General features: G+C 34.3%; 1 protein-coding gene across 7 annotated transcripts in view; it reads right to left on the bottom strand.

The window, feature by feature from the left end:
- The window catches only part of TAFA2 (TAFA chemokine like family member 2), a 615,297-nt gene that overhangs the window by 138,996 nt on the left and 450,347 nt on the right, over nucleotides 1-25,954 (bottom strand). For all 7 annotated transcript variants that reach the window (XR_012476194.1, XR_012476199.1, XR_012476196.1 and 4 more), the window contains one exon: nucleotides 3,718-3,824. Coding sequence is in view for 1 of the 7 variants with exons in the window: in XM_074226247.1 (XP_074082348.1) it covers nucleotides 3,718-3,823 (106 nt within the window). In the remaining 6 variants the exon portion in view is untranslated. The remainder of the gene's footprint in view (nucleotides 1-3,717; nucleotides 3,825-25,954) is intronic.

The following is a 25,954-nucleotide window of genomic DNA, read 5'->3' as shown; positions in this document are numbered from 1 at the left end:
TCTGATGTCACTGCTGAGTGATCTTTCTTCCTTTGAGATTCATTCTATCCAAATTCATCAACTGTTGTAGATCTTTCCTCTCAGTCTCCAAGTTCCTTCCCCTTCCATACTTAAGGTATTCAGCACTTTGCTCTGCTTCCTCTCCATTTTGATATTTGCCTTCTACTTACAAGCCTTCAACATACATATTGATTTTCCCTAAAATATCATAGTTCCCCATTCCACAATCTACTCAACTTCCATCAATTATTCCTTCACTCCACTTCAGCTATGAACAGGGAAACACCCAGCTTTGAGTTTTCCAACATTCATAAGTATTCTGCTTCCATAATCAATGTTACTGAATGAATGAAAGAAAGTAATGAAAATTATTGAAATTCTTTTATCCAATCAAATTCCCTATTATTTGAATTTCCATTCAACTTACTGCTCCTTATCTGATTCTTCATCTAATCTGAAACCTCTACTGCCTCCACCCATGGTATTCACTCACACCAACACTCCTGGTCTGCTATGACTTTCCTCCCTTCCTAATCTCAATCCTTTAGTTAACCAATTCACCTCAAGGCTACCCACATTCCATCTAGTACCAGTAGGTGAATTCTGAGGCTCTGCCTTGGGCCTGAAAACCTTAATATACACTCATGGTTAGAGGATGTGATGAGGAAGAATAGGATAGGAAGAATAGGAAATGAGAAGCAGCCAAAAAAAGAAAGAGAGAATCAATGGTGCAAAAGCTTGAGAAAGGTATGTACCTAGAAGAATGTGCCTAATGGTTTCAAATGTTTCAGAGAGAACAAAAAGATTTGCTTATTGAGGAAGGACCATCAAATTTAGCAATTAAGATATCATTAGTAACTTGGAGAGAAGCAATTTTAGTTGAATGATGAAGTTGGAAGCCAGAGATCAAAAGGCTGAAATGAAGAAGTAGAGACAATAAGCATCTATTACACTGGCTACTAACCAAGGCCTCCAAGAGGAAAGTCTTGCTGAGTAGATCACCTGGAAGTTAACAGCTAAAAAATCTTTCCTTATGATTTAAGCTCTACCCCTTTAATGTACCTATGAGGAAAATTATTGAAATTTCACTTTTTGAAGCCCTTTCTCAATCCTTTCCTTAAATACATTTTATTTTGAAGTATTTTCAAGTTATAAATAAAATACAAAGTCTTTAAAAATAAAAAATGCAAATTAATGGAAGAATTCTAGAGGCTACAGTATGTATAACCAAAATATGCTTCTACTTATTTTTGTTCATATGTGTATTTGCTTAAGTGATTACAATCAATGAATTCTTAAACTATTGTCAAAGTTTTATGTAAGAAATATACTATCTTTAACAGATGTATTATAGCGTTTATTTTCTGTTTGTTTTGTCTTTGTCAGGCAATGGGGTTAAGTGACTTGCCGAAGGTCACACAGGTAATTACTTAGTGTCTGAAGTGGGATTTGAACTCAGGTCCTCCTAGATCCAAGGCAAGTGCTCTAACCTATTGTGCCACCTAAGCTGCACTTATCATAGCCTTTATTACTAGAAACATCCTCATTTTTTTAGGTAAGGAGATTGGGATCAAGAGTGATTTGTGACAGGTAACTTATCATCTATTTTTAACTTAAAATAGCTATCATTTGATAAATAAAAATATGGTATATTTGAATTTTTAATTGAAATTTGGTTTATATTAATGAAGTATATGTTGAAGCACTTGGAAAAATTTACTATAAAAAAGCCAACTCCAACTGACAAAATACCAGTTCATTCTATTGGCTAAAGTAATTCATATTTAAGTCAAACTCAAATTCAAATTTTAGATTATAAAGACTCCAATGCTTTGTATTTTAGACTCAACAATAGGAGACTTAAATCTAACATTCAGTGGGATGTATAACAGGAGATAAAAGCAATCAGCACAGATTATCTGGAACCTATAGGTTGAAGGAGATAATTCTTAATTTTTTTCAGGGTTACAAAATCAGGAGGGGAAAATCACAAAACAAACCTACCAAATGAATATTAAAGATTATTCCATAAGATTATTCTCTTCTGCATCACTATACACCATGCTTTTAGGATCTAAACCTCAACAGATTACAGTTATTCCATGAAAATGTTTGTAAAAGTTTTACATGATTTCCATCAAAGTCATTTTTTAAGAGCTAGATTCTGGTAATGTACGAGGCAGAAATACATAAACCACTTTCCCTTGTGAGATGACTAACTTCATTCAAAAACCTTCAGACAAATTTTTCAAGTCAGACAGAGTACCTTCTGCAATGAGTGGGCTGTGCATTAGAGAACAGCACCATATGAGTCAGTGTTCTGACAAGATGACCACTCACAAGGTCAAATAGAAGCCTGTTGATAAAATTGGAAAGATCTTCTCAGCGAATCTAATGATGTCCTGGACAAAGAAAAATATTCCCTGCAATAGTAATTAATTTCACATAATCATCTTAGGGCACCAGAATTCAAGAAATTCTAAATTCCCGAGCAATTCAATAACAAATCACCAGTCCAGAGGAAGGAAGATGAGGCACGCTACCCACCTCCAGACAGAGAAGTGGTGACCTCAAGATTCAGAATAAGACATACATGTTTGGACTTGACTAAGGAGAGAATTTGCATCACTTAAACTTTGCATATGCTATGAGGGTTTTTTTTATTATTATTGTTCAACCGCAGAGGAGTGAGGAAAGAAAATAAATGGTCGTTAACAGAAAAATATTTTTAAAAATTCTTTGATTCAATCTTTTAAAAAAAAGGAATCTGAATAAAAAACTATTATAATGACTTCACCAAAAGTCAAAAAATGATATATCAAGATTAGGGTTAGGGACTGAATCTGTAATATTATTATGGGCTTATGAGGAGAGATTTCAAATTTCTAATTAGGGAAGTGAGATTCTTGTGAGTAATAGGAAATTATATTGAAACTTCAGGAAAACAAAAGCTTCTCTTATATCAGGAGTATTTAATTGTATAGGGGATAAATTTGAAAGTAGTCTATTTTAATTCACTACATTAATCGCACTAGCCAGAAATGAAAAAGCCTCTGGCTACCAAAACCTTTCAGTGTTAAAATGTATTTAGAGATTAAAAACTTTCTCTGCTTGGCTTGGGAAGACAAAACCAGCCTCAGCACATTAAACATATTATGGCTAGTATCTGTATGGAAGTAGAAACAGAACCTTCAGGAAGCGAGAATTAAGGCTCATCTTTTTTTCTATTGAGGATACAATGACATTCAGGACTGGCTATACAAAAAACTTAGCTTTGACTGGCAAACAATTTGCGTGCTATAGCAGAATGGATGTTATTAAAGATGGTTTCTTTATGAGATCTAATGCAGTCAAGACCTTCTCTAGAGCACTCATATGCTCCTTGATACATCTTTATTACATGTCAACTTAACTTTTCAACTGTCCCATCCTAGAAAGGAAAATGGCAATGAAATTGTCAGACTTGCAATTTTCTATGGATTGAATCGGCATCTTAAACCGATATGGCACCAATCCGGGAAACATTAAATAACCATTTCCTTCCAAAATACACCCGCTTTGGAAATCACTCTCTCTGAATCTTTATTTGTAGAGTGCTCTCAGGAGAAATTTGCACCCAGGAAAATAACAAAAAACTACCCAAGATAGAGTCACACTTTTTTTTAAAGCAGAGTCAAATCCAACAAGGTGCTGAGGAAAGGAGCCCATATTTCTTACCTTTATGGTGGTTTGCACCAGATGCTAGTTTGCCCCACAAGGTTAGAATAAATATTATTATTAGCAGTTTTCCTTTTGTTGCTTTCTGTAAGTATCTTTTATTCATCCTGTAAAGAAAAGAAAATTCAAAAATATATGACAATATCACATCCATTTTTACAGAATCACAGAATTTTAAACTTGAAAGTGATCTCAATAATCACTTGATCCAACATATATCCAAAAAGTAATTCTCACTGCAATATGCTTGAACAAGTTCGCATCTAGCCTCTGCTTGAAGACTGCCAGTAGGAGGTCTTCCTGGGCCATTCCATTCCCCTTTGAAACAGTTCTAATTACTGGAATTTTCCTGGCTTCAAGCTTATGTTCATCTTTTTTACAAATCCAATCCAATTGCTCCCAGTTTCTACTCCCTGGAGCCAAACAAAATAAATTTAATTCTTTTGCCAAAGGAGAAACCTTTAAAGACTTGAAGAGAACTAGTACTGCCCCTTCAGAGAATCCTCTTTATCCTGGATAAATCACTCCCAATACTTTCAACTAATCCTCATATCACAAGGTGCTTTATCATCTAGTTGTCTTTCTTCTGGATACTCTCAAGTTTATCAATATCTTTCCCAAATTATGGCACTCAGAATATAGCACAATACTCCAGATGTAGTCTGACTAGGACACAATACAGTGGGACTATCAATTCTTTATTCCTGAAAGATCTTTCTCCCTTAGGCTATTCTGGATGTTGTTTCTGTCATGCAACCCTGCTGTTTCAAATTGAACTTTAATTGTATCTAACTCTTTCATTTTTTTTCAGATAACCTGCTATCTGACATGCTTCTCCTATCTTAAACTTGTAGGGATTTGTGTAATCTGGTCTTAGATGTCATATTATTAGATTCACCCAATTTTTTAAATCTTTGCATTTTGAAACTGAAATAGTACCTCACATTTTTAACTCTTAAATTGATTCTGGATTTACCTGAAGAATTAAAAATCTCTAGTGATAAACCAGGGAAATCAAAAGTGAAATTTTCCCAAAAGAGCTTCATGGAGCAAGAGGTAAGTCATCATTTCTGCTTAATTAACCTTTAGCTTCTAACAACATGATTTTGCTGAGAGTATTATCTATAATCTAAAGAAATCTAGTATAATTCGAAGTTACAACAATGTTGTGGTCCAAATAAGTCTATTAAATTTCATACACAATTTCCAATGCTTAATCCTTGGAATTATCTTTAAATAAATCTATTGTTCTTTTTTGGGCAATTGCCTTCCGTCATTAATTTGTCATATGACTGCAGGATGTAGTTTAAGGTTCTTTTGCTACCTCTCTTGCATAAAATTTATTTCAAAATGGAAATGTTTTCCCAAGCTAGGGAGTTATAACTTCCTTACTGAAAAAATAATAATATCTAGCTCTACTGTACAATATGTGAAAGCATTCCTCATGTTTTTTCAGTTACTTCAGGAAAAGGAAAGAGATGGGATAGGTATCTGGTTCTTAGTAACTAAACTTAAAGATTAAACTATACCTGAAAAAATCCTAGACTTTGTACCAAAAAAGATATGGAGTAGCAATAAAAAAGTCAAAATTATCAAGAGGATTAATGGAATAAAAATGCAAAGTAAAGTGACCTAATTGTAACAGATCTAAAACTAAAACTATTATAAAGTGGCTGTCATCAAAACTGTCTGGTGGTAAATCAGTGGAATAGAATAGGTCCAAAAGAAACAGTAGTAAAGAACCATGGTATTAATGCTTCATAACCCAAAGACACCGACTTTGGGAATAAGAACTCACTATTTCACAAAAACTGTTGGGAAAACTAGAAAATAGCACGGCAGAAACTATGCACAGACCAACATCTCACACCCTAAAGCAAAATAAGACTGGACTGGGTACAGAATTTAGACACAAAGTATTATTCCATAGATCTGATAAAAGAACAGGAAATGCTCTTTCCATCAGATCTATGGATGGGGAGAAGCTTATGATCAAACATAAAATGAATGATTTCAGCCATAATAAATTAAAAAGGGGTTGCACAAATAAAACCAGAGCAGTCAAGATTAGGAGGAATGAAGAAACCTGGGAAATAATTTTCATTGTTAGTGTTTCTGATTAAGAACTCATTTCTAATATATAGAAATTAAAGTTATTTGTAGACATATAAAAAATGCTCCAAATAATTATTGATTAGAGGAATGCAAATTAAAATTCTATGGTACTACCTCACACCTATCAGACTGACTAAGATGATAAAAAAAAAAGAAAATGTTTGGTGTTGGAGAGGATGTGGGAGACCTGAGAAACTAATGCACTGTTGTTAGAGTTGTGAACTGATCCAACCATTCTAGGAAGCAATTTGGAATTATTTCCAAAGGGCAATAAAACTGTGCACTTCAGAGTCTATATCCCAAAGAGATCATAAAAATGGGGAAAGTCCTACATGTACAAAAATATTCATAGCAGCTCTTTTTGTAGTGGCAAAAATTAGGAAATTGAGGGGATGTCCAGCAATTGGGGAATGACTGAACAAACTATGGCATATGAATGTTATGGAGTACTATTGTTCTATAAGAAATCATGAGCAATTGTTCTTTAAAAAAGCCTGAAGAGACTTGTATTAACTGGTGCTGAGTGAAGTGAGCAGAACCAAGTAAACACTGTACACATTAACAACAACATTGTGAGATGATCCACTATAATAAATTCAACTCCTCTTAGCAGTTCAGTGGTCAAGGACAATCCTGAGAGAAAACTGAATTCAGAGCAAAGCATATTATGTTCACTTTTTAGAACTTCTTTTATTTTTTCCCATGGTTTTTCCACTTTAGTTTTAAATATCCTTTCAGAACATGGGAAATGGAAATATGTTAAACACAATTGTGCATGTACAACTATGACCAGATTGTTTGCCACCATAGGGAGGAGGAGAGGGAAAGAAAGCTGTGGAAAATATGTGGAACTCATAAACTTGCAAGCATACAAATGCTGAAAACTACCTTTTCATATAATTGAAAACATAAAATAAAATAATACAAAAATACAAAAAGCTATGGAATGAAATAAATGAAAGGGAACCTAGCAGAAAATAGGGAACAGATGATTAGTCATATAAGTTCATCCTTCAATTTGCCTTTCTGCAATGAGGAATCATAATTGCAATTATATTCACAATGCAAGATGGACCCCCATGTTTAGAACTGGCCATCTACTCCAGGATCCTCACTTTAAAGAAGAGGATCTGAAGACCAGTAACCATCAGAGTTAGGATCTGAACACAGGTCCCCTGACTTCAAAATATCAGTGTTTGCTCCACTGTAGAATCCTTCTTTGAGCTTTGGGGTACCTAAAGTCTCAGGCTTCTGGATAAATGATCTTTGTTCTTATATTAATCTGCCTCTGTCTCATCTGTATTTCATTCATCTATGTCTCTCACTCATCCCTAGAACATAGGGTAGTCTGTGATAAGTCCATTGGTCATTCAAGCAAACACAAGGTGAATTTCTGGTCTAATTCTAGGTCAGTAGTAAAACTAAAGAAAAATGGACCTAACAATGTATATATAAGGAGCCTGTGGTTTGACTTTGTTTTAAAGTGTAATGTTATCTATTTTATTGTATTTTTACTTATTTTGTTAAATATTTCCCAATTATACTTTAATTTGGTTCTGGTAGCACAATCCACATGTTTGGTTCCTCTGGTCTAGATAAGGTCTGAGATCTTCCCAGTTTTCTAAGGTTACTTTTTGCCTAGGATGGATAGCTTCTCTATCTCTATGTCATTTCTCCACCTGAATTATCGCTACCTCCAAAAGCAGAAAGATCTTGACTATCCAAAAAACATGTTTTGAACCTTTTCTTCAGAAATTATAGGCATGCTATGTTATGCTTTCAATGACTATTCAAATTTTTTTATCCATATGTTTCAAGAAAATCAATGCTTATTTGAATTGTTTGACAAAAAAAAGGCAAAATAGCCTAACAATAATGCAAACTTTTTTTTTCAATTAGAGATTACAAAATCATTATATCAAATTGATATAGTAGAGGAAATCTGATAGGAGAAGGGATAAGAGAATAAGTATTTATGTAGAACCCTCAGGTGCCATAATTATCCTCATCTTACATTTGAGGAAACTAAGGCAAAAGAGATTAATGATTTGCCCAAAGTCACATAGCTAGCAAATGTCTAAGGTCAGGTTTGAACTCAGGTTTTTCTGACTTCAGATGAAAAGAATTCACCTTGGAGCCAAGAGACTTTAATTGGCTCCTTTTGACTTTGACATACTTGCTGTGTGACTATGGAAAAACTACTTAATCTACCTGAGTTTTGGTCCTTTGATTGTCAAGATGGGGAATATATTTGCCCTATCTATCTCACAAGACTGAGAGAAAAATGATTGTGAAACTGCAAGGTGCTATAAAGAAATGTGAGATAGGATTTATCTTGCTATTATTGCTCCATTAACCTTAAAAAGAGAGATCACACATGTTTTTCCTGTCTCAGTATACACTAGTGTCCCTCATAAAAGAGGTATGGAGGGACTTGACAATTGCCTTTCTATGCTCCAGTCTTTGAGGTAAAATGAAGTGTTCTCAAAGGAAATCAAATTAAAATTCCAATGGGGAAAATTCTGAGGTGGAAGAAGGGAAATTGGTCTTGTCTAGAGGTTGCAGATTAGGGAAAATATAACATTGAAGAGGAAAAAAAGAAAAAGAAAATCTCTACAACTAGAACAAAAAAACAAATATGATTTGAAGCTCTTCATGAAGAGTAAAAGCTGAATGTGCAAAGGAGAAAATTGGATTCCTTGTCCTCTAGTGAAAGATATGGTAGAGACAAACATGCTTTCAGCCTCTGAGAGATTACCCATTAAAGGTCAACAAAAGAAGTATGGTAGTCATAGTTGGTGATTCCTTGCTCTGGGAACAGTGAGGGAGGTATTTATCAACTTGATAACAACAATAGAGAGGCCTGTTATCTTCCTAGGGCATACATTTAGAATATAACAGGGAACCTCCCAAGATTTCTCAAAAAAGAAGACTGTCACCCATATGGGGTGTTTCTTTTGGGTGGTATTAGTTGAAAGGAACTAAAGAGTATCATGTGAAATTACAATGTCTAGGAAAAGAAGGTACAGGTTGTATTTTCCTCATTTTTGCCCACTGAAATTCACATGCAAAGGAAAAAAATGGATTTGGGAAAGGAAGAGTTGGAATGACAAAGCAGAGGGTAGAGATCAGAAATGTACAGTTAACAAAGACTGGGCTTGTGAACATCTGGAAACAGAATCTATAAGTATAAAGAAAAAGCACTAATTTATCAAAAATATCTCATGCCAGAACAACCTTACTTCCTTTTTAGAAATAGTTGCTAAACGAGTAGCTCAAGGGAATTTAGCACATTGAGACTAGCTAGACTTAATTGAAGCTCTTGATGAAGTATTTCATTCTATTCCTGTGAAAAAGATGGAAAAACATGGACTAGGGCCAAACTCAAAATAGAAACAGAGACCATAAATCATACACAAGGATCCCTGAAAACTGCATATTGACTGTACAAAAACTACATATTAATATTATCTGTATTTTTTTTGTTAAATATTTCCCAATTACATTTTAATCTGGTTCAGGTCAGACTTGGGAGTTTGGGTGATAACTTTGGACATGGTGATTTTCCATTAGATGTATTTGAAACTGTCTAAAAGTCTAGATTCAAAGAGAAGTCTTTAATGGTTTTATGTCAGATTGGCAGTAGGTGTCTAGTGAGGTCCACTAGAGGATCTAAATATGACCCTGGTTCTGTTTAACATTTTACCAATGCCTTCAATAAAGTCTTTAATGGCATCCCCATTATATCTGAAGTTAACACAACCTTGAATGATATGGATAAATCTGCTGTTAATAATGTTTAAAATCAGCTTTATGTGAACAGAGCATTGTACACATTAACAACAACATTGTGAGATGATCAACTATGATGAATGTAGCTCCTTTCAGCAATCAGTGATCAAAGACAATCCTGAGAGAACTTTTATGGAAAATGACATCCACATCCAGAGGGGAAAAACTATGAAGTTGAATACAGAGCAAAACATACTGTGTTCACTTTTTAAAACTTCTTTTATGTGTTTTTTCTTTCTCATGGTTTTTCCACGTTGCCTCTAATTCCTCTTTCACAATATGACTTAAGTGGAACTATGTTAAACATGACTGTACATGTATAACTTTTACCAGATTGTTCACCACCATGGAGAGGGAAGAGGGAAGGGAAAGTGTAGACACATTATGAAACTCATAAACTTACAAATGGATGAATGTTGCAAGCTATCTTTATATATAATTGGAAAGATAAAATAAAATTAGAACAGAAAGGAGAAGGGGAAAAATCAGTTTCATGACTACAGAATGTTGGAGACATGGTGATGTGGCAATTTCTATAATAAAGACGTAAGTTGGTATGGTAGCTGTCCCTCCCTCAATACTCTCCCTAAATAAAGTTAAAATAATCCTGACTATGTTAAGAAAGGCATACACAGCCTTCGGGAATTAAGAAGTGATAATTATTTGCATTCCTTTCCAAGTGCCATGGTTTAAGAAGAATATTGGCAAGCTTGTAGAAGAAATAGAGGACAGTTTTGTTATTGTTGTTCATCCTTCATTCTTGAAGAGGACCAATGACATCAGAAGGGTGATTTCTTGACTTGCAAATGAATTGAATTTAAGTGAGGAAGAGATGTACAAAAGCATCCGTCTCACTCTCTCTTCTAGAGTTTGGAGTTCAATGGCAAGACATAGGTCAGGATGATGGGTGATGACCCCCAGATGTAATGGGGGATCTTGATCTTTTTAAGTTCAGGACATTCCCAGGTCTAACAATCAGAGTGAAGGACTTTGAGTATTTGTCTCGTAAATCAGTTGGAAGGGACTCAGGTGATTTAGGTAGGAAAAGAGATGGTTCAAGGAGAACATTGAGGCTTTGTTTAATAATTGAAAGGGATCTAACAGACAGAATGAACTTGTTTTATCTAGTATATCCATTTATGCAGAATCAGGAGCAATGGGTGAAAATAATCCAGAAGTAAATAAAAAACAGTAACAACAACAATAACCTGTATAGCACTTAGTATGGGTGAGGCACTCTGCTAAGAGTTTTACAATTATTTGATCTTCACAACAACTCCAGGAGGTGGTTGCTGTTTTGTTGTTCAGTCATTTCAATGGAGTTTTATTCTTCATGATCTCATTTAGGATTTTCTTGCAAAGACACTGGAGTGGTTTGTCATTTCCTTCTCCAGTTCATTAGGATCACACAATTAGAAAGTGCATGAGGCTAGATTTGAACCCAAATCTTCCTGTCTCCAGGTCTAGTGCCTCCTAGATGATCATTCTCATATTATAGATATAAAAACTGAGACAAAGTAGTTAAGTGGTTTGTAATTTTCCCAAATCATATCCTGGGAAATCAAATTCAAAGTCAGTACTTCCTGATTTTAAGTCCTATGATCTATCAACTGTGTCACCTATATTTAGTGTTTAAAAAAAAACTTCCTAGGAATATCATCTTGACTGAAAATTGAATGAGTTATCTTGGGAGATATTTTCTTTTATTTTAAGTCTTCAAGAAGAGGTTGTATGAGCACATGATAGGTGTGTTAGAATATGAATTTCTTTGGGCTATGTTGAACTTAGATGCCATTAAGGTTTCTTTTAATTTTAAAATTCTGTGTCAATGAAGGGTTTTAAACAATGGAGTAGTATGAACAGATGTCTACATAAAAATAGATTAATCTGTCAGTTGTGAAGGATGGCTTAGAGGTGGGCAAGCCTGGAGGTAGCCATGCTGGGAAGAGGGCTATTAAAATAGTCCAGGTGACAGGCATAGTAGTAGGTAAGAGAATGAAGGGGAGATAATGCAAAAAAAAGAATACACAGGACTTCAGAATAAATTGATATGGAGGGTGAAATTTACAGTGTCAAAGAAGATACTGAGATTTCAAGCATGGGTGTCTGGGAAAACAGCAGTGCTATTAAACAAAAAATGAATGTAATACCTCATTACTACTTCACAGTCTTTATTGACTAAGTGTACTGCAATAATTATCACTAAAATAATAATTAATTACTCCTGTGAATTACTTTCTTCAGAAGCATCTGAATATAAACTTTATTTTCATTCCCTATTTTAATCCATTCCTAGACAAAACAATTGCTGTATAATGTCTAATATATTTAATTTATCTTTTTGTTTTGGATTCTGTTTAATTAAAAAAAAATTCAAGCTTGCCAGAATTAGAGAGAAAAAAAAGCTCTGTTAAGTTTCAAAAGCTCAGCTGCCAAAAGGCTTGGGTCTCATTTAAAAACCATAATTATGTTCTTCCCCCACCCAAAATACTTGATTCTAGTCACCTAGTTACCTCTACTACCTCTGAGTAAAAATTTTTTATAAAAGAAAAACACATAAAAATAAAAAGTCCTAGGTTTTTACAGACATATTAACTCCAGAGTCACTCTGTTTTTTTCTCATAAGTATTCATAGATACAATGTTCAATTTTTTGTTAAAACTTCAGTGACTCCTTTGTCTATTTATAAGTTAAGAGAAGAAGTCTCTGTTTTTTGGAATTTAAGGTTTTCTACCAAATCATTCTTGCCTTCTTTTCCAACTGATTTTACAATGATCATCCTCATACACCCTACATTACAGACAAACTGACCTACTTGCTGTTGCTAGTTATTAATATTTCATCTCTCACCTCCAAGCATTTGCAAAGGCTATTTCCTATATCTGGAAAGTACTGGTTTCTCATCTCTTAAAATCAATATCTAAAGGCTTAGCTCACATGCCACCTCCAAGCAACTTTTTTCAAATTAACAGGCAATAATTTTCTCTCTTATCCTATTAAAAAGAGTCATTTAATAAAAATTCATTATCAAGCAAAACAAATTCTTACATTGGCATGTTTTAAGTGATGAATAGAGTCCATCAATATTATTATTGTCCAGTCATTTTTCAGTCATGTCTGACTCTTCATGATCCCATTTGGGGTTTTCTTGGCAAAGGTACTGAAGCAGTTTGCCATTCCATTCTTCAGCTGATTTTACAATTGAGGAAACTGAGACAAAAGGGATTAAATGACTTGCTCAGGATGGCACAATTAGTAAGTGTCCAAATTTGAATTTGAACTCAGCAAGATGAGTCTTCCTGGTTCCAGATCCAGTGCTCTATCTACTGTGACATCTAGCTGTCCTCAATAAGTCCTAGTCACTATAGTAATATCCCAATGAGTAATTTAAACCCTTTGAAGATAAGGACTGTTTTTTTGGCTCCTTAGAAGGAAAGCTATAGAAATTCTTTTTTTTAATTTATTTAATATTATTTTTTCTATTACATGTACAGAAAGTTTTTAACATTCATTTTTATAAAATTTTGAAATCCAAATTTTTCTCCTCTCCAAGAGAGCAAGCAATTTGATATGTTATACATGTACAGTCATTAAATATATTTCCTCCCCAAGACAGCAAGCAATGTGATATAGGTTATACATGGATAATTAGGGTAAATATATTTCCACATAAGCCTTATTGAAAAAGAAGAATCAGAGCAAAAAGGGAAAACCACAATAAAGAAAAAGCAAACAAAAAAACTGAAAGTATGCTTTGATTTGCATTTAAATGTCATAGTTTTTTTTTCTCTCGATGTGGTTGATATTTTCCATCACAAGTCTTTTGGAATTGCTATGGATCATTGCATTGCTGAAAAGAGCTTAGTTCATCATAGTTGATCATCACACAATATTTCTGTACTGTGTACAATGTTCTCCTGGTTCTGCTCACTTCCCTCAGCCTTAGTTCATGTAATTCTTTTTCAAGGTTTTCTGAAATACTCTTGCTCATTTCTAATAGCAAAATAGCATTCCATTACATTCATATGCCACAACTTGTTCAGTCATTCCCCAATTAGAAGGTATTCCCTTAATTTCCAATTCTTTGCCATCCCTAAAAGAAAAATATTTTTGTATATGTGAATCCTTTTCCCTTTTTTATAATCTCTATGATATACAGAACAGTAGACTAAAGGTATACATAGTTTTATTGCCCTTTGGGCATAGCTCCAAATTGTTCACAATTCCATCAGCAATGCATTAGTATTTCAATTTTCCCAGATCTTCTCCAACAATTATAATTTTCCTTTTCTGTCATATTAGCCAATTTGATTAGTGTGAGGTGGTACTTCAGAGTTATTCCAATTTCCATTTCTCTAATCAAAAGTGATTTAGAAGATGTTTTTCACAGATGTTTTTGAAGAGCTTTCATTTCTTCACCTGAAAACTGCCTATTCATATCCTTTGACCATTTATCAATTGAGGAATTTCTTGTATTTTTATGAATTTAATTGTTTTCTATTTTATTTTATTTTTTTAAAGAAATATTTTATTTATTTTGAATTTTACAATTTTTCCTCTAATCTTGCTTCCTTCCCCCCACCCCCCACAGAAGGTGGTTTGTTAATCTTTACATTGTTTCCATGGTATACATTGATCCAAGTTAAATGTGTTGAGAGAGAAAACATATCCTTAAGGAAGAAACATAAAGTATACGAGACAGCAAAATTATATAATAAGATAATGATTTTTTAATTAAAGGTAATAGTATTTTCTCTTTGTTCAAACTCCACAATTCTTTCTCTGGATACAGATGGTATTCTCCATCACAGATACCCCAAGATTGCACCTGGTTGTTGCACTGATAGAATGAGCAAGTCCATTAAGCTTGACCATCACCCCTGTGTTGCTGTTAGGGTGGGGTGTACAATGTTCTTCTGGTTCTACTCATCCAGTCCTTTATTTTAAAAATGAGTCTTTCTCAGACACACTGTTTGTAACAATTGTTCTCCAATTTTCTGCTTTCCTTCTAATTTTGGTTGCATTGGTTTTGTTTGTGTTAAACCTTTTTAATTTAATAAAATCAAAATTATCCATTTTGAATTTCATAATATTTCATTTGGTCACAAATTCTTCCTTCTCTTTAGATCTGACAGGTAAACTACTCTTTGCTCTCCTAATTTGCTTAGGATATCATCCTTTATGTCTAAATCATATTCTCATTCCTAAAAGGCAGTGTGAAGCATGAGAAACCTTTAAAGTTTAAACTTCCTAAGCATAAGAAAACTTTCCCTTTTTGCTTCCTTATGCTGAAATTAGATTAAAGATTCTAGCAAAATCAGGAATGTCATAGGATTTAAAGCTGGAAGTATTTTTTTATTGTTTTCACAAGATAATGGAGTTAAGTGACTTGTCTAAGGTCACACAGCTAGGTAAGTATTAGGTGTCTGAAACTGAATTTGAACTCAGGTCCTCCTGACTCCAGGATCAGTGCTCTATCCACTATGCCACCTAACTGCCTCTGGAAGTATTCATAAATTTTTTATTTAATAAATATAGAATGATAGGGTATGATGAGTGATTGACCTGGAGTCCGAAGAAATGGATTGAGTGGTTTGATCATGGGTAAGACATTCACTCAGAGCTTCAGTGTCATAGTCTATTAAATGGAATAATATTTGCATTCCCTACTTTATATAATTTCTCTGACAAAAAGGTTTTGATAACTGTACATGTATTCCCATTTGTTCTTCACAACAGAGCTTTGTATTGTGTTATCATCATTCCATTTTACAGATGAGGAAACTGAGGCTGAGGACAGTTAAGAAATCCTCCCAGGTTCATACAGTGTCTGAGGCAAGATTTTTAGCTCTGTCTTCCAGATACCAAGTGCAGCCCTATTAACCATTCTGTCTGAAGCTGAATTGTATCTCATTGCCCCTTCATATACTCTTTTGAGCTAGATAAATCTCCAACAAAAATAATATGGATTTTTATGCTAAAATAATAGGAATTTTTGACTAAAGCAAAAGTTAGAAGGCATCAAAAAATTGGATGGTGGAATCTCCATTATTATTTTATTTCTGAGTTCATATACCTAGTCACTCTGGCTAAGGAATGCCTAAAGTTAGTCATAATTCTTTTGACAGGTCAAGAGGATATAACTCATTTAGAATAAAAAAAATTTTTAAAAACACCATTCTTTGTCATCGCAAAACAATGACTTCTTTATTCAACATTTATCTCTAAGTAGTATCATAAGATCACAGATTCACACTTCTAGAGCTTGCTCACATCTTGGCCAACCTCTTCTTTTTATAAATGAGGAAACTGAGATCCAAAGAATTAAAGTGATCCATTCCCAGGTCATACAGGGGAATAAAGTTTCTGCCTACATGCACAAGAACAGTTACCCTGTTACAAACTATTCTGTTATTTCCAGGTGTTTTTTTTAAATCAGCACAAGAATCAAGTTGACAAAAGATAAAAGTATTTTTTCCTAGCCAATGAACCCAAGTCTTAGGGTTAGAAGGCAGAAATCTGAGTCTGATCTCTGACTCCATAGTTAGTCAAACAGTTTTTACTAAAACATTGCTATGAGGAAGCTAGTTTGCACAGTGGATAGAGCACCTGCCCTGGAGTCAGAAGACCTGAGTTCAAAATGCTTATTAAAAACTGTGTGACCCTGCACAAGTCACTTTAAACCCCAATTGCTTCAAAAAAACCTGCTAGTTGCTCAAATGGGATCACAAAGAGAACATGTGTCTATCACTGTGTTAATCCCTGAGGATACAAGAAAATTAAAAGACAATATCTAGTCTCAGGAATCTGAAAAGAGGAGAGGGAGACAACATGCAGATAACATGTATTAAGTGCAGATTATAAATAATCTTTAAGGGAAGGCACTGTTTTAATAGGGGTGATCTGGGGCAAGGTCCACTGGTTTGTGAGAGCTGATGGCTAATGAGGAAAAAAAGTTATTTTATTAATTGTTTAAACATGAGAAAGTGATAGAGAAAATATTAATAATACTGAATAAACTTAAAAGTGTTTCCTGCATACTTTCCCCCCTAAAACCAGTTGTTAAACAATTACCAGCACAACCCTGAATAATTCCATTTGTAAGCCTATTGATTCCCTGGCTTTTCCACCAGCAAAATATTGTTTAGGTCTGGACCTGTAATTTCATCAATTATAGGGAGCTCCATTCTAAAGAACTTCCTTTTATAAACCAAAATTTCCCAAATATCAGGCAAGTCTTAGAAATTTCTCTGGAGTTGGGTAGAGGACTGGGAGGGAAAGTGAAGTTACTTGCCCAAGGACATAATTAAGTTTCCAAGAGGACTTGAACCCAGGCTGCCCCTCTAGCCTATTCCACTTACATTGTTATACCAAGTCTAATAAGAGCCACTTTACCTCTTCAATGACCACTAAGAGGATCCTGCAAGATAGTGCATGTTAAAGTATCATATGAATTTCAATCTTTCTAGCTTCCTCTGTTGATGTCATAGCACTCCACTGGCAACCATCATGCAAATACTTTGGAAACAAGCCAGACTGCATAATCACTTTGAATTAAGCCTGAGTCTATTCAGTTGGAGATAGTTTTCTGCTTCATGAAACCACTTTTAAAGCCTCTATACACTTGTTTACTAAGCTTACTTTCTGTTGATTTTTAAAGAGTGTTCTTCCTCTTTTATGGTACAAATCTATTTTTTTTCTCTAAGCCATATAAAGAAGATCCACAGATTATCACTAAAGGGGAAAAGTAAAGAATCTTTGGGTGTCATCAGTAATAGACAATTCACATATTATTCATAAAAGTCAAACTTATTTAACGTAAGAAATGTACTAAAGTTATTCCATTGAAACTTTAATATGAAACTTTCTTTTGATTACCACAGGCAAAGGAGAAAACAAGGATATTTGATATTAACAAATAATCCCTAATTTTCTTTAAGTCTCAGATCTCTCTCCTACCAAAAAACAAATAGCAACAATCTGAAAAAATACAGCTCCTCTTCCTCCCTTCCAGACTTCAGCAACACTTTGTAGTTTGGCTTCTGACTTCATCATTTAACTGAAACTGCTCTCTCCAAAGATAGCAAAGATATCAAGCCACATTCTTTTTGATCTCCCTGCTATATTTGTTAATTCCCACCTGTTGTGTATTTCACATTAAACGTCCCATTAGAATCTCACACCTAACATATACTAAATGTAACTACAGAGAAACAGAGACCGAGACAGAGACAAAGAGACAGAGACAGAGTCAGAGAGAGAGAGAGAGAGAGAGAGAGAGAGAGAGAGAGAGAGAGAGAGAGAGAGAAGCCTTCCTCTTCTAAACTTTCCTATTTCTCTTTGAAGCACCACTATTCTTCAGGTCACTGTGATGAATATCAATATTAACCTTTACTCCTAACACTGTCTTACTCCACAGATTCAATCTGCTGACATAGCATGTCATTTCTACCTTCACATCCCTTGCATCCATCCTCTTCTCTTTGGTTGTTGCCCAATTCACATTCTAACAATCTCTCACCTGAACCATTTAAGTAGCTTCCTAATTGGTCTTCCAGTTTCAAGTTTTTCACCTCTCCTGTCTGGCCTCTACATAGCTGCCCACAGTGCAGCTCTGACTCTGACACTCCTCTTCTTAAGAAATTTTATCTTCAGTGAGGCATCATTACCTTATAGTGAAAGCAGTAGCATAATCAAAGAAATGTCTAAACCAGAGACTCTAAAAAGGCTGTCCCACAGATGTACAAGTGAACGCTGTTGAACTTAGATTTGCAGTCCCAGTTGCATGGTCGACTTTTCCCTAGTGTCCAGGTTCTTTATAGCATAGAATAATATGGAGCCTAGAGTAAAAAGTTTTGAAAACCATAGACTTAAAACCTGAGTATCTTCTTTCTTTCAGCTTGCCAATGTCATCTAAAAAGGAATATCAATTTTGTCTGCTTTTCCTCCTTAGAAGTAAATATAAACTTCCCCATTCTATCAAGTCATTGGATGGCACCAACAACCTGGAGGGGGAAGAGTCCCATACTTTTTTAGCAAAACTGATAAGGCTCAATGGTCCTGAGTTGAAAGAGAGCACTCCGAATGGAAATTCTGATAACCCATTCTTTGCATATCCTGAGTTGAGAGTTACTCTCTTGATGGGACAAGGCAAAGTATCTTTATCAGATTCTGCCTTCTAAGAGTGGAGTTGTATAAATATCATTCCCAAAACTCCATTTTGGATCTGGTTTTCTAGCTAAACCCCATGAATATATGCATAATTTGAAAGTTTAGAGATATCTAATAAATGACTATATTAACCTAGTCTGTTCTTTCTTGAGACCAAATTCTGAAGATTAACATTAATCCAACTGTCTCCCTTATTAGGACAAACTGGAGGTTAACACATGCTAGTTAAATCATTATTATGGTCAAACTCATGGAGATTGACAAACTCAACTTCATCTATGTGGGATCGTTTCCTGCTGTCCTAATCTGAATATTGCCACTGGTCCCAGATAGGTCCAGGAAAGAAAGTGAGAATGACAACTTTGTACAGCTCTCCCTCCCTTAAATCCAATTCATTTTAAAGTCATGGCATCTCCTTCCTGAGGTCATGGTCCTGTTCAAGAACAAGGAAAACCAGCAATCTTATCTCTCATCACCTTTACCAGAGTGAGAGAACAGGAAGGTAGGCAGCCTTTGGTAATGTCTTCATTTCCCTTGAAAAGAGGACAGTCAACACTAGACTAGTATCCTAAAATAAGTGAATACAAATATGAAAGATTTTCCCTTTCCCTCTCTCCTTTCCTTTTCTGTCTCTGCTTGTCTCTGCCTGCCTGTCTCTCCTCTTCCCTCCTTTCCTCTCTCCTCTTCTCTCTCCTCTCCTCTCCCTTCCTCTTCTCTCCTCCTCTCTCCTCACCTCCCCTCTTCCCCTCTCTTCTCTCCTGTCCTCCTCTCTCCTTCTCTCCTCTCCTCTCTACTCTCCTCTCCTCTCTTCTCCTCCCCTCCCCTCCTCTCCTCTCCCTTCTCTCCCCTCTCCTCCTCTCCCTCCTCTCTTCTGCCCTCCCCTTCCCTCTCCCCCTTTCCTGTCTTCTTTTCTCTTTCTCTCCTCTCCTCTCCTCTCCTCTCCTCTCCTCTCCTCTCCTCCCCTCTCCTCTCCTCCCCTCACCTCCCCTCCTCTCCCCTCCTCTCCTCTCCTCTCCTCTCCTCTCTCCTCTCTTCTCTTCTCCACTTTCTGTTCTTATTATCCCCTCCTCCCAACTTCAGGTTTCCTTCCTAACTGCAAACTTGCTCTCTGTGAAAAAACATCTACCCTCAGAACACTGAGAGAAAAAGATACCTATGCTAAGTTCAGACTTCTCCCAAGAATATTATTGTAAGAAAATTCTTATACAGTTTTTCACGGAATTCTTGAAATAACTTCCCCACTTGAGGAAAATTTAACATGATAGTATTGATAAGAAGACATTATTCTATGTATTTTTACATGGAAAAGTATTTCACATACATTCTCTATGCATATAAATGTTCGGTGTAACTATGGAACTATAGCTACACCAAATTAAATTTACTTGAAATAGCAGACTATTGTCAGCACTATATTAATAGTTCTTAAACACCTGAGCAATTGACTGATTAACAACCCAAGCAACAGACATACAGGTATAATATATTGTTGCTGCTTTATTGTGTTTTACAATGAAATTTCAATTCCTTTAAGTTTCAATTTATTCATACTTTGACATTATAGATTCCTAAAGAGCCCCAAATTTCAGGGACTTCTGTTTCTGAATCAAAATTGTTCTATGAATATATATTTTTGCATAATGCCACTGTCACATCTTCTGTTTCTGAGTCAAAATTGTTCTATGCAAATACATTTTTGCATAATACCATTGTCACATGAAAGCCATTTTAATGGGAAAATGTATAAGATTAACTATTTCCTTTTCTTTTCCTAAATCTAAGCTATACTTTCCAAACCCTAATATTTCACTGTAAACAATGGGTTATGTGGTTGCCCTAGTTTCCTAAGCTATAAAAACAGATGTGTTCTTTTAGAATGTACTAAAAATGCAAGGCAGCAACCAAGTGGTTACCTATGTCATCTCAAGAAGATTTCCCAACTGTGAGATTTATTAGATTGTGAAATAACACACAGTAGTGATGGGAGATCCATTACCTGAGTCTATTCCTGAAAATGCACTGCAAATCAGCCTATATTTTAACGTCTGGGAAAGGGATTGGAACAAACCATTGGCATTTTTGTCATCTGATAAATATCACTATCTAAAACCTGTTGATCCTATCATCCCCTTCCACTTTTCTAGATTTCATGGAGAAAATAAAGGATTCATGTGACAACATATGACATAGTTTAAGAAATAACATTGCAAAGGTTCAAACCCACCTATAAGAAGCCAAATCTTGAGTTAATAATTGGTTTTCCAGGCAATACTAAATCTAGGAAGGATAAGTTGTGATGATGTGGATAACTTACTTCTAAAAAATCTCTTGGGAATAGATTTCAATAATAACTATGTCTATATTTATAATTAGATTTATTTAACAATAAAATAGCTATAGCAATACCTGAAAAGGGGGTACAGATGCCAATATTCCAAAAGCTAAATTTATACCAAAATACATTGGTAACACAGGTTATGTCATGTAATGATGACCTCTCTTTCCTTCCCCTACCACTTATCTGTCCCTCTTCTTTGCTCACCCACCTACACCAACATTTTTATGTATATGTCCAATTTCACAACTAGATTTCAATATATAAACATAACAAATTAATATGCAATTATATTTAATATATGATTAATGATTAGGAGATAGAAACTTACCCCTTTAAATTTAATGGTACAGTGACCCCTTGAATGAGAAAAATTCCTTCACCAATACTAATGGTCATCTATGCTGCCATTTAAAGTCAGATAATTAGAGAGTTACCCAGAGCATTGAGAAGTTAAGTAACCTTTCCAGATCAAACAACCAGAATGTATCAGCAGTAAGGTTTAAAGCTAGATCTTTCTGACTTTGAAACTGAATCTCTTTCCACTACTCAATATGACTTCTCTTAAAAGTAATAATGATATTTTTTCCTAGTAGGGAAAGCATGGTAATAACTATTGAATTTCATTTGAAAGGGGAAATTTTACTTTGACCTTGAACTTGATTGAGAAAAATTTCCACAGTATTTTATTATAAATAAGGTTACCTGATTTTGTGCTCATTTAAAAAACTGTTTGGGATTCAAATTAATAAGACTAAGGGTTATTCCCCAATAGATAAGTGGCCAAAAAATATGAACAGGCAGTCCTCAAAAGAAGAAATCAAAGTTATCAGCAACCTTGCTAAAAAAATGCTTAGGATCAATACTATGAAAATATTAAGCTCAGCTAGGTGACACAGTGGATAGAGCCCAGTCCTGAAATCAGATGGACCTGAGTTCAGATCTGATCTCAGACACTTGATACACTAGCTTGTGTGTTCCTAGGCAAGTCATTTAACCCTGATTGCCTCATAAGCTAACAACAACAACAACAATAATAATAATAATGAAATTCAAATTAAGGTTAAGAATGTATGTTCTATATAATACTTTCCCTGATCCCCACAATTTCCAGTTCCTTTCCTCCATAACTACAAATGTATTACCAAACCACTGATGATGAAGTTGAAATAAATGAATTTTGAAAAAGAAATTAAATCTCTGAGATTGACTTTTGAGAGGTAGGAACAAAAGACAGTGAGAACAAAAAAAGACCCAGATTTCAAGATACTTCAGTAAAATTATTATGCTTTAAATAGATTAAGGTTAAGATGGCCTTGTGGCAAGGGAATAAGGGAGGTTTTAAAAAGAAGTCTCTTCCTATCCACACATTTTTATTATTTCAAAATGAATTCTCAGGTCACATCAGAAGTTGGTTCTATAACCAATGAAGGTTTTGAAATATATATATATATATATATATATATATATATATATATATATATATATATATATATACCAGAATGCTTGCTACCTTAATAATACCATCCCTTAGGTTAAACTGAAACAGTATCACCTCATCAGTGATGACTGTACAGAAAGCAACTATAGAGCCCTAGACCCAAAATCAGTGACAAGTATCTTAGTTTCAGTAATTTCCTCAGTCTGAAATCATATTTCCAAATGTAACTTATCTGTGTTCTCCTATATTGTATTATAAATGATATATGAACCATCAAAATCTCTGGCTGTCATGCGAATGTTAAGGGAATTGTATCAGCCTCTTCAAAAATTCCACTCAGAGGAAAAACAATCTTCTCAAGTTTGTAGAACCAATATGCATTCTACTAATCCTGTGAACACCATGTACCCCAAAGAATAATATTCAATTATCAAAACAGATACATAATGAAGCATGTCTCCCACTGATGTGTCAGTATGACTAACTGCAGTGACAGAATAGGAAACCCCACAATCTATGGATCAGCAATTTCTTGGTTCTAAATATTCACAATATGTCACTTTATCTGCCTACAGCATGATAGCATGTTGCTAACTCATAATCTTGGTATTTTTACATGCTGTACATTGTGGTATCTAGTATTAATCAGCACCCATTGTCATCGTTCTTTTTTAAAAGAGTGAATGAATGAGCAGCTAAAAGAAAAAAAGGTCTTTATTTTCATTATAGGTCAGTCTTTGCAGACTTCCCTATTCACAGCAATCTCTAGAATGTGTGTGTCTTTTGAATTATGAGTGTCTCTCATCTAATTCTTCTAAAGAATTAGAATGGATTATGGGACTTCTGTTTCTTTATGATTAATATGCATCTTTGCTCTGAAAGTAACCAGGAATAAGTGTATCAGACAAATTAAGTACAAGATGAAGAGTTCTATTTCCGGGCTTTCAAAGAAGATGCCATTTTACACAAAGAGAGGAGAAATGTATAATACTGAGGACAAGAATGCCTTTGTTATCCCATTCATTGTCTTTTGTTCCATACTTTCTGGGCAGAAAATTCATCTAAAAACATAATCTTCATAGAAATAATGACCACATCTGCTGACAACCTGCAACATAACACTCTACAAACAAGGAGAGTTAGAATATAATCAACTGTTCACTAATCATACATGAGCATTGTCCATATTGTGAATAACCCATGGAAATATTTTTGAATATAAGCCTGACTTTTCTCTTCTGTCCAAGATCTCTATATTACCCTTAGTTATGTGCAAATTGACTTAAATGCCTACTCAAAAAAAGTACAATTAGAAAAATAGATATCTAAGGAAGAAAAAGAATCAGAGAATGTGATATAAAGTCAAAGATGAAAGTTTTGAGTTTATCCAGTATTGAGATTATATTCATCATTGTTATCCTCTATCCTAGCAAATAATAATAAAGAATTTCATGTTATATTTAAATATTCAAAGGAATTCAAGCACTCAGCAATGTGGAAGCTCCTTCAAGTGAAATAAATAACAAGCTATCATATTTGTCCAAGAGGATGCATCAAAAATTCTTTGTTGTCTGTATGTATGTCTACATACTCATATGTCATATATACTCATGTTTACAAAAGTACCTATGGAATACTTTGACTTTCCAACTGTCATTCCTCACCCTCACCTATCTTTTCTTACTAGCCTATGCCATCATTAACTTTCATTTTTCTTTAAATTTTCTCATTGATGATATGTTGAAACTGGTTTATAATCATTTCCACATGTTTGATGTTCATTTTAATTCACTTTAATTGTTTTTTCTAATATAAAATATCCTAAAGTGAAGGTTGGTTTAAAAACAGATGGGGCTTTGCATTCATAAAAAGTTTGGGGTATTTAAGTAGAACTAACATTTTCTGGGAATCTAGAAAAATCTCTTCCTCTTGTTTTCCCTGACACATGTCAGAACAAATACTTTTTCTTTTTTCCTTCTAAAATTCTTTTTAATATGTTGCAGAAAATCATCACTGATCATGAATGCTTGTAGATACAAAGAAGATCAGAAAAATGGAAACTGTGATTGCAACTATAAAATCATCTCTATAAAGTCCATTATTTGTATTAATTCATATTTAACAAAGGCTTGCATGTGACTCCTGAACTTTCCTCTGGTCTTCTTTGTGTATTTTTCTTTTTTTATATATTTTTGAATCACCATGTCTAATTGCCTCCCCCTCCTCCAAAGCATCCCTCCAAAACAAACAAAAGCCCTCTTTATAACAAAAGTATAGTTGAGTGAATAAATTTCTGTTGTTTTGACTGTGTGAAAAATATATTTCATTCTGCACCTATAGTCTATCACTTGAGTGGTAGGGTGGATGGCATGCTTTTCCATCATTTTTTCCTGGAGCCATTACTGTTCCTAGCATTTATCAGACTTTTTTTAATCTTATATTGTTGTTATTGCTGATATTGAATCTTTTATATTGTTGTGATCATTAAATAAATAGTTGCCCTGGCTCTACTCACTTCACTCTACATCAGTTCTTAATTTTTCTCAAATTTCTCCAAATCTGAAACTTATAGTACAATTAGATTTTGTTTTACATTCATAAACCATAATTCATTCAGTGCTTCAGTGGATGGGTATCCACTTTGTGTTTGATTTTTTGGAATAACAAAAAGTGTATCCTAAGTTGTTTGGTTGGTTGGTTTTTAACAAATACATACCCTTTCTTTTTAAATACCTGTTCTAGTAGAAGTATTTTGGGATCAAAGAGTAGACAAAGTTTAGTGACTTTTCATTTATAGACTCAAGATGATCTCTAGAATGTTTAGATTGCTTAATAAAATCCACAGAGTCTAATCCTATGCTAATTTTCTGCAAGAAATGTATTCTTTCCAAAGTTTCCATTGTGAGAGGGGTTGAATTTACATTTCTCTTATTATTAGTGATTTGGAGCATTTTTTTCTTTGAGAATTTCCCTTGACTATTTAAGTATTGAGGAATGGGTTTTCTTTTGATATGTTTGATATATTTGTGTTAATTACCCATATATCTTTGATTAGAGTCAGCACTGTTTGATGAAAAAAAGAACTGACCTCAAAATTATTAAGAACTAGATTCAAGTTCTGTTTCTGACAGTTTGATTTTGTGGCTTGGTATGCTCTAAACAAAGTCCTGAACTACAGTGATAAAGGTAATTTCCTCATCCAAGCAACTCCCTATATCACTGAAATTACAGACCTAATCCTTTTCCCTAATAAAACTTTTGCAAAGAATTAGATATCAAAATATTTTCCCAGTAAACTAATTCTCATTGTACTGATTTATTTGCAGGAAAATCTTTTTATTGTGTGTGATCAAAATCATCCATTTTATAGCCTGTGATTCATT

This window comes from Macrotis lagotis, chromosome 2 (genome assembly GCF_037893015.1).
Source record: "Macrotis lagotis isolate mMagLag1 chromosome 2, bilby.v1.9.chrom.fasta, whole genome shotgun sequence".
Classification (NCBI taxonomy): domain Eukaryota; kingdom Metazoa; phylum Chordata; class Mammalia; order Peramelemorphia; family Peramelidae; genus Macrotis; species Macrotis lagotis.
The sequence above is the reverse complement of the archived record's forward strand: the minus strand, read 5'-3'. Positions and strand labels throughout refer to the sequence as shown.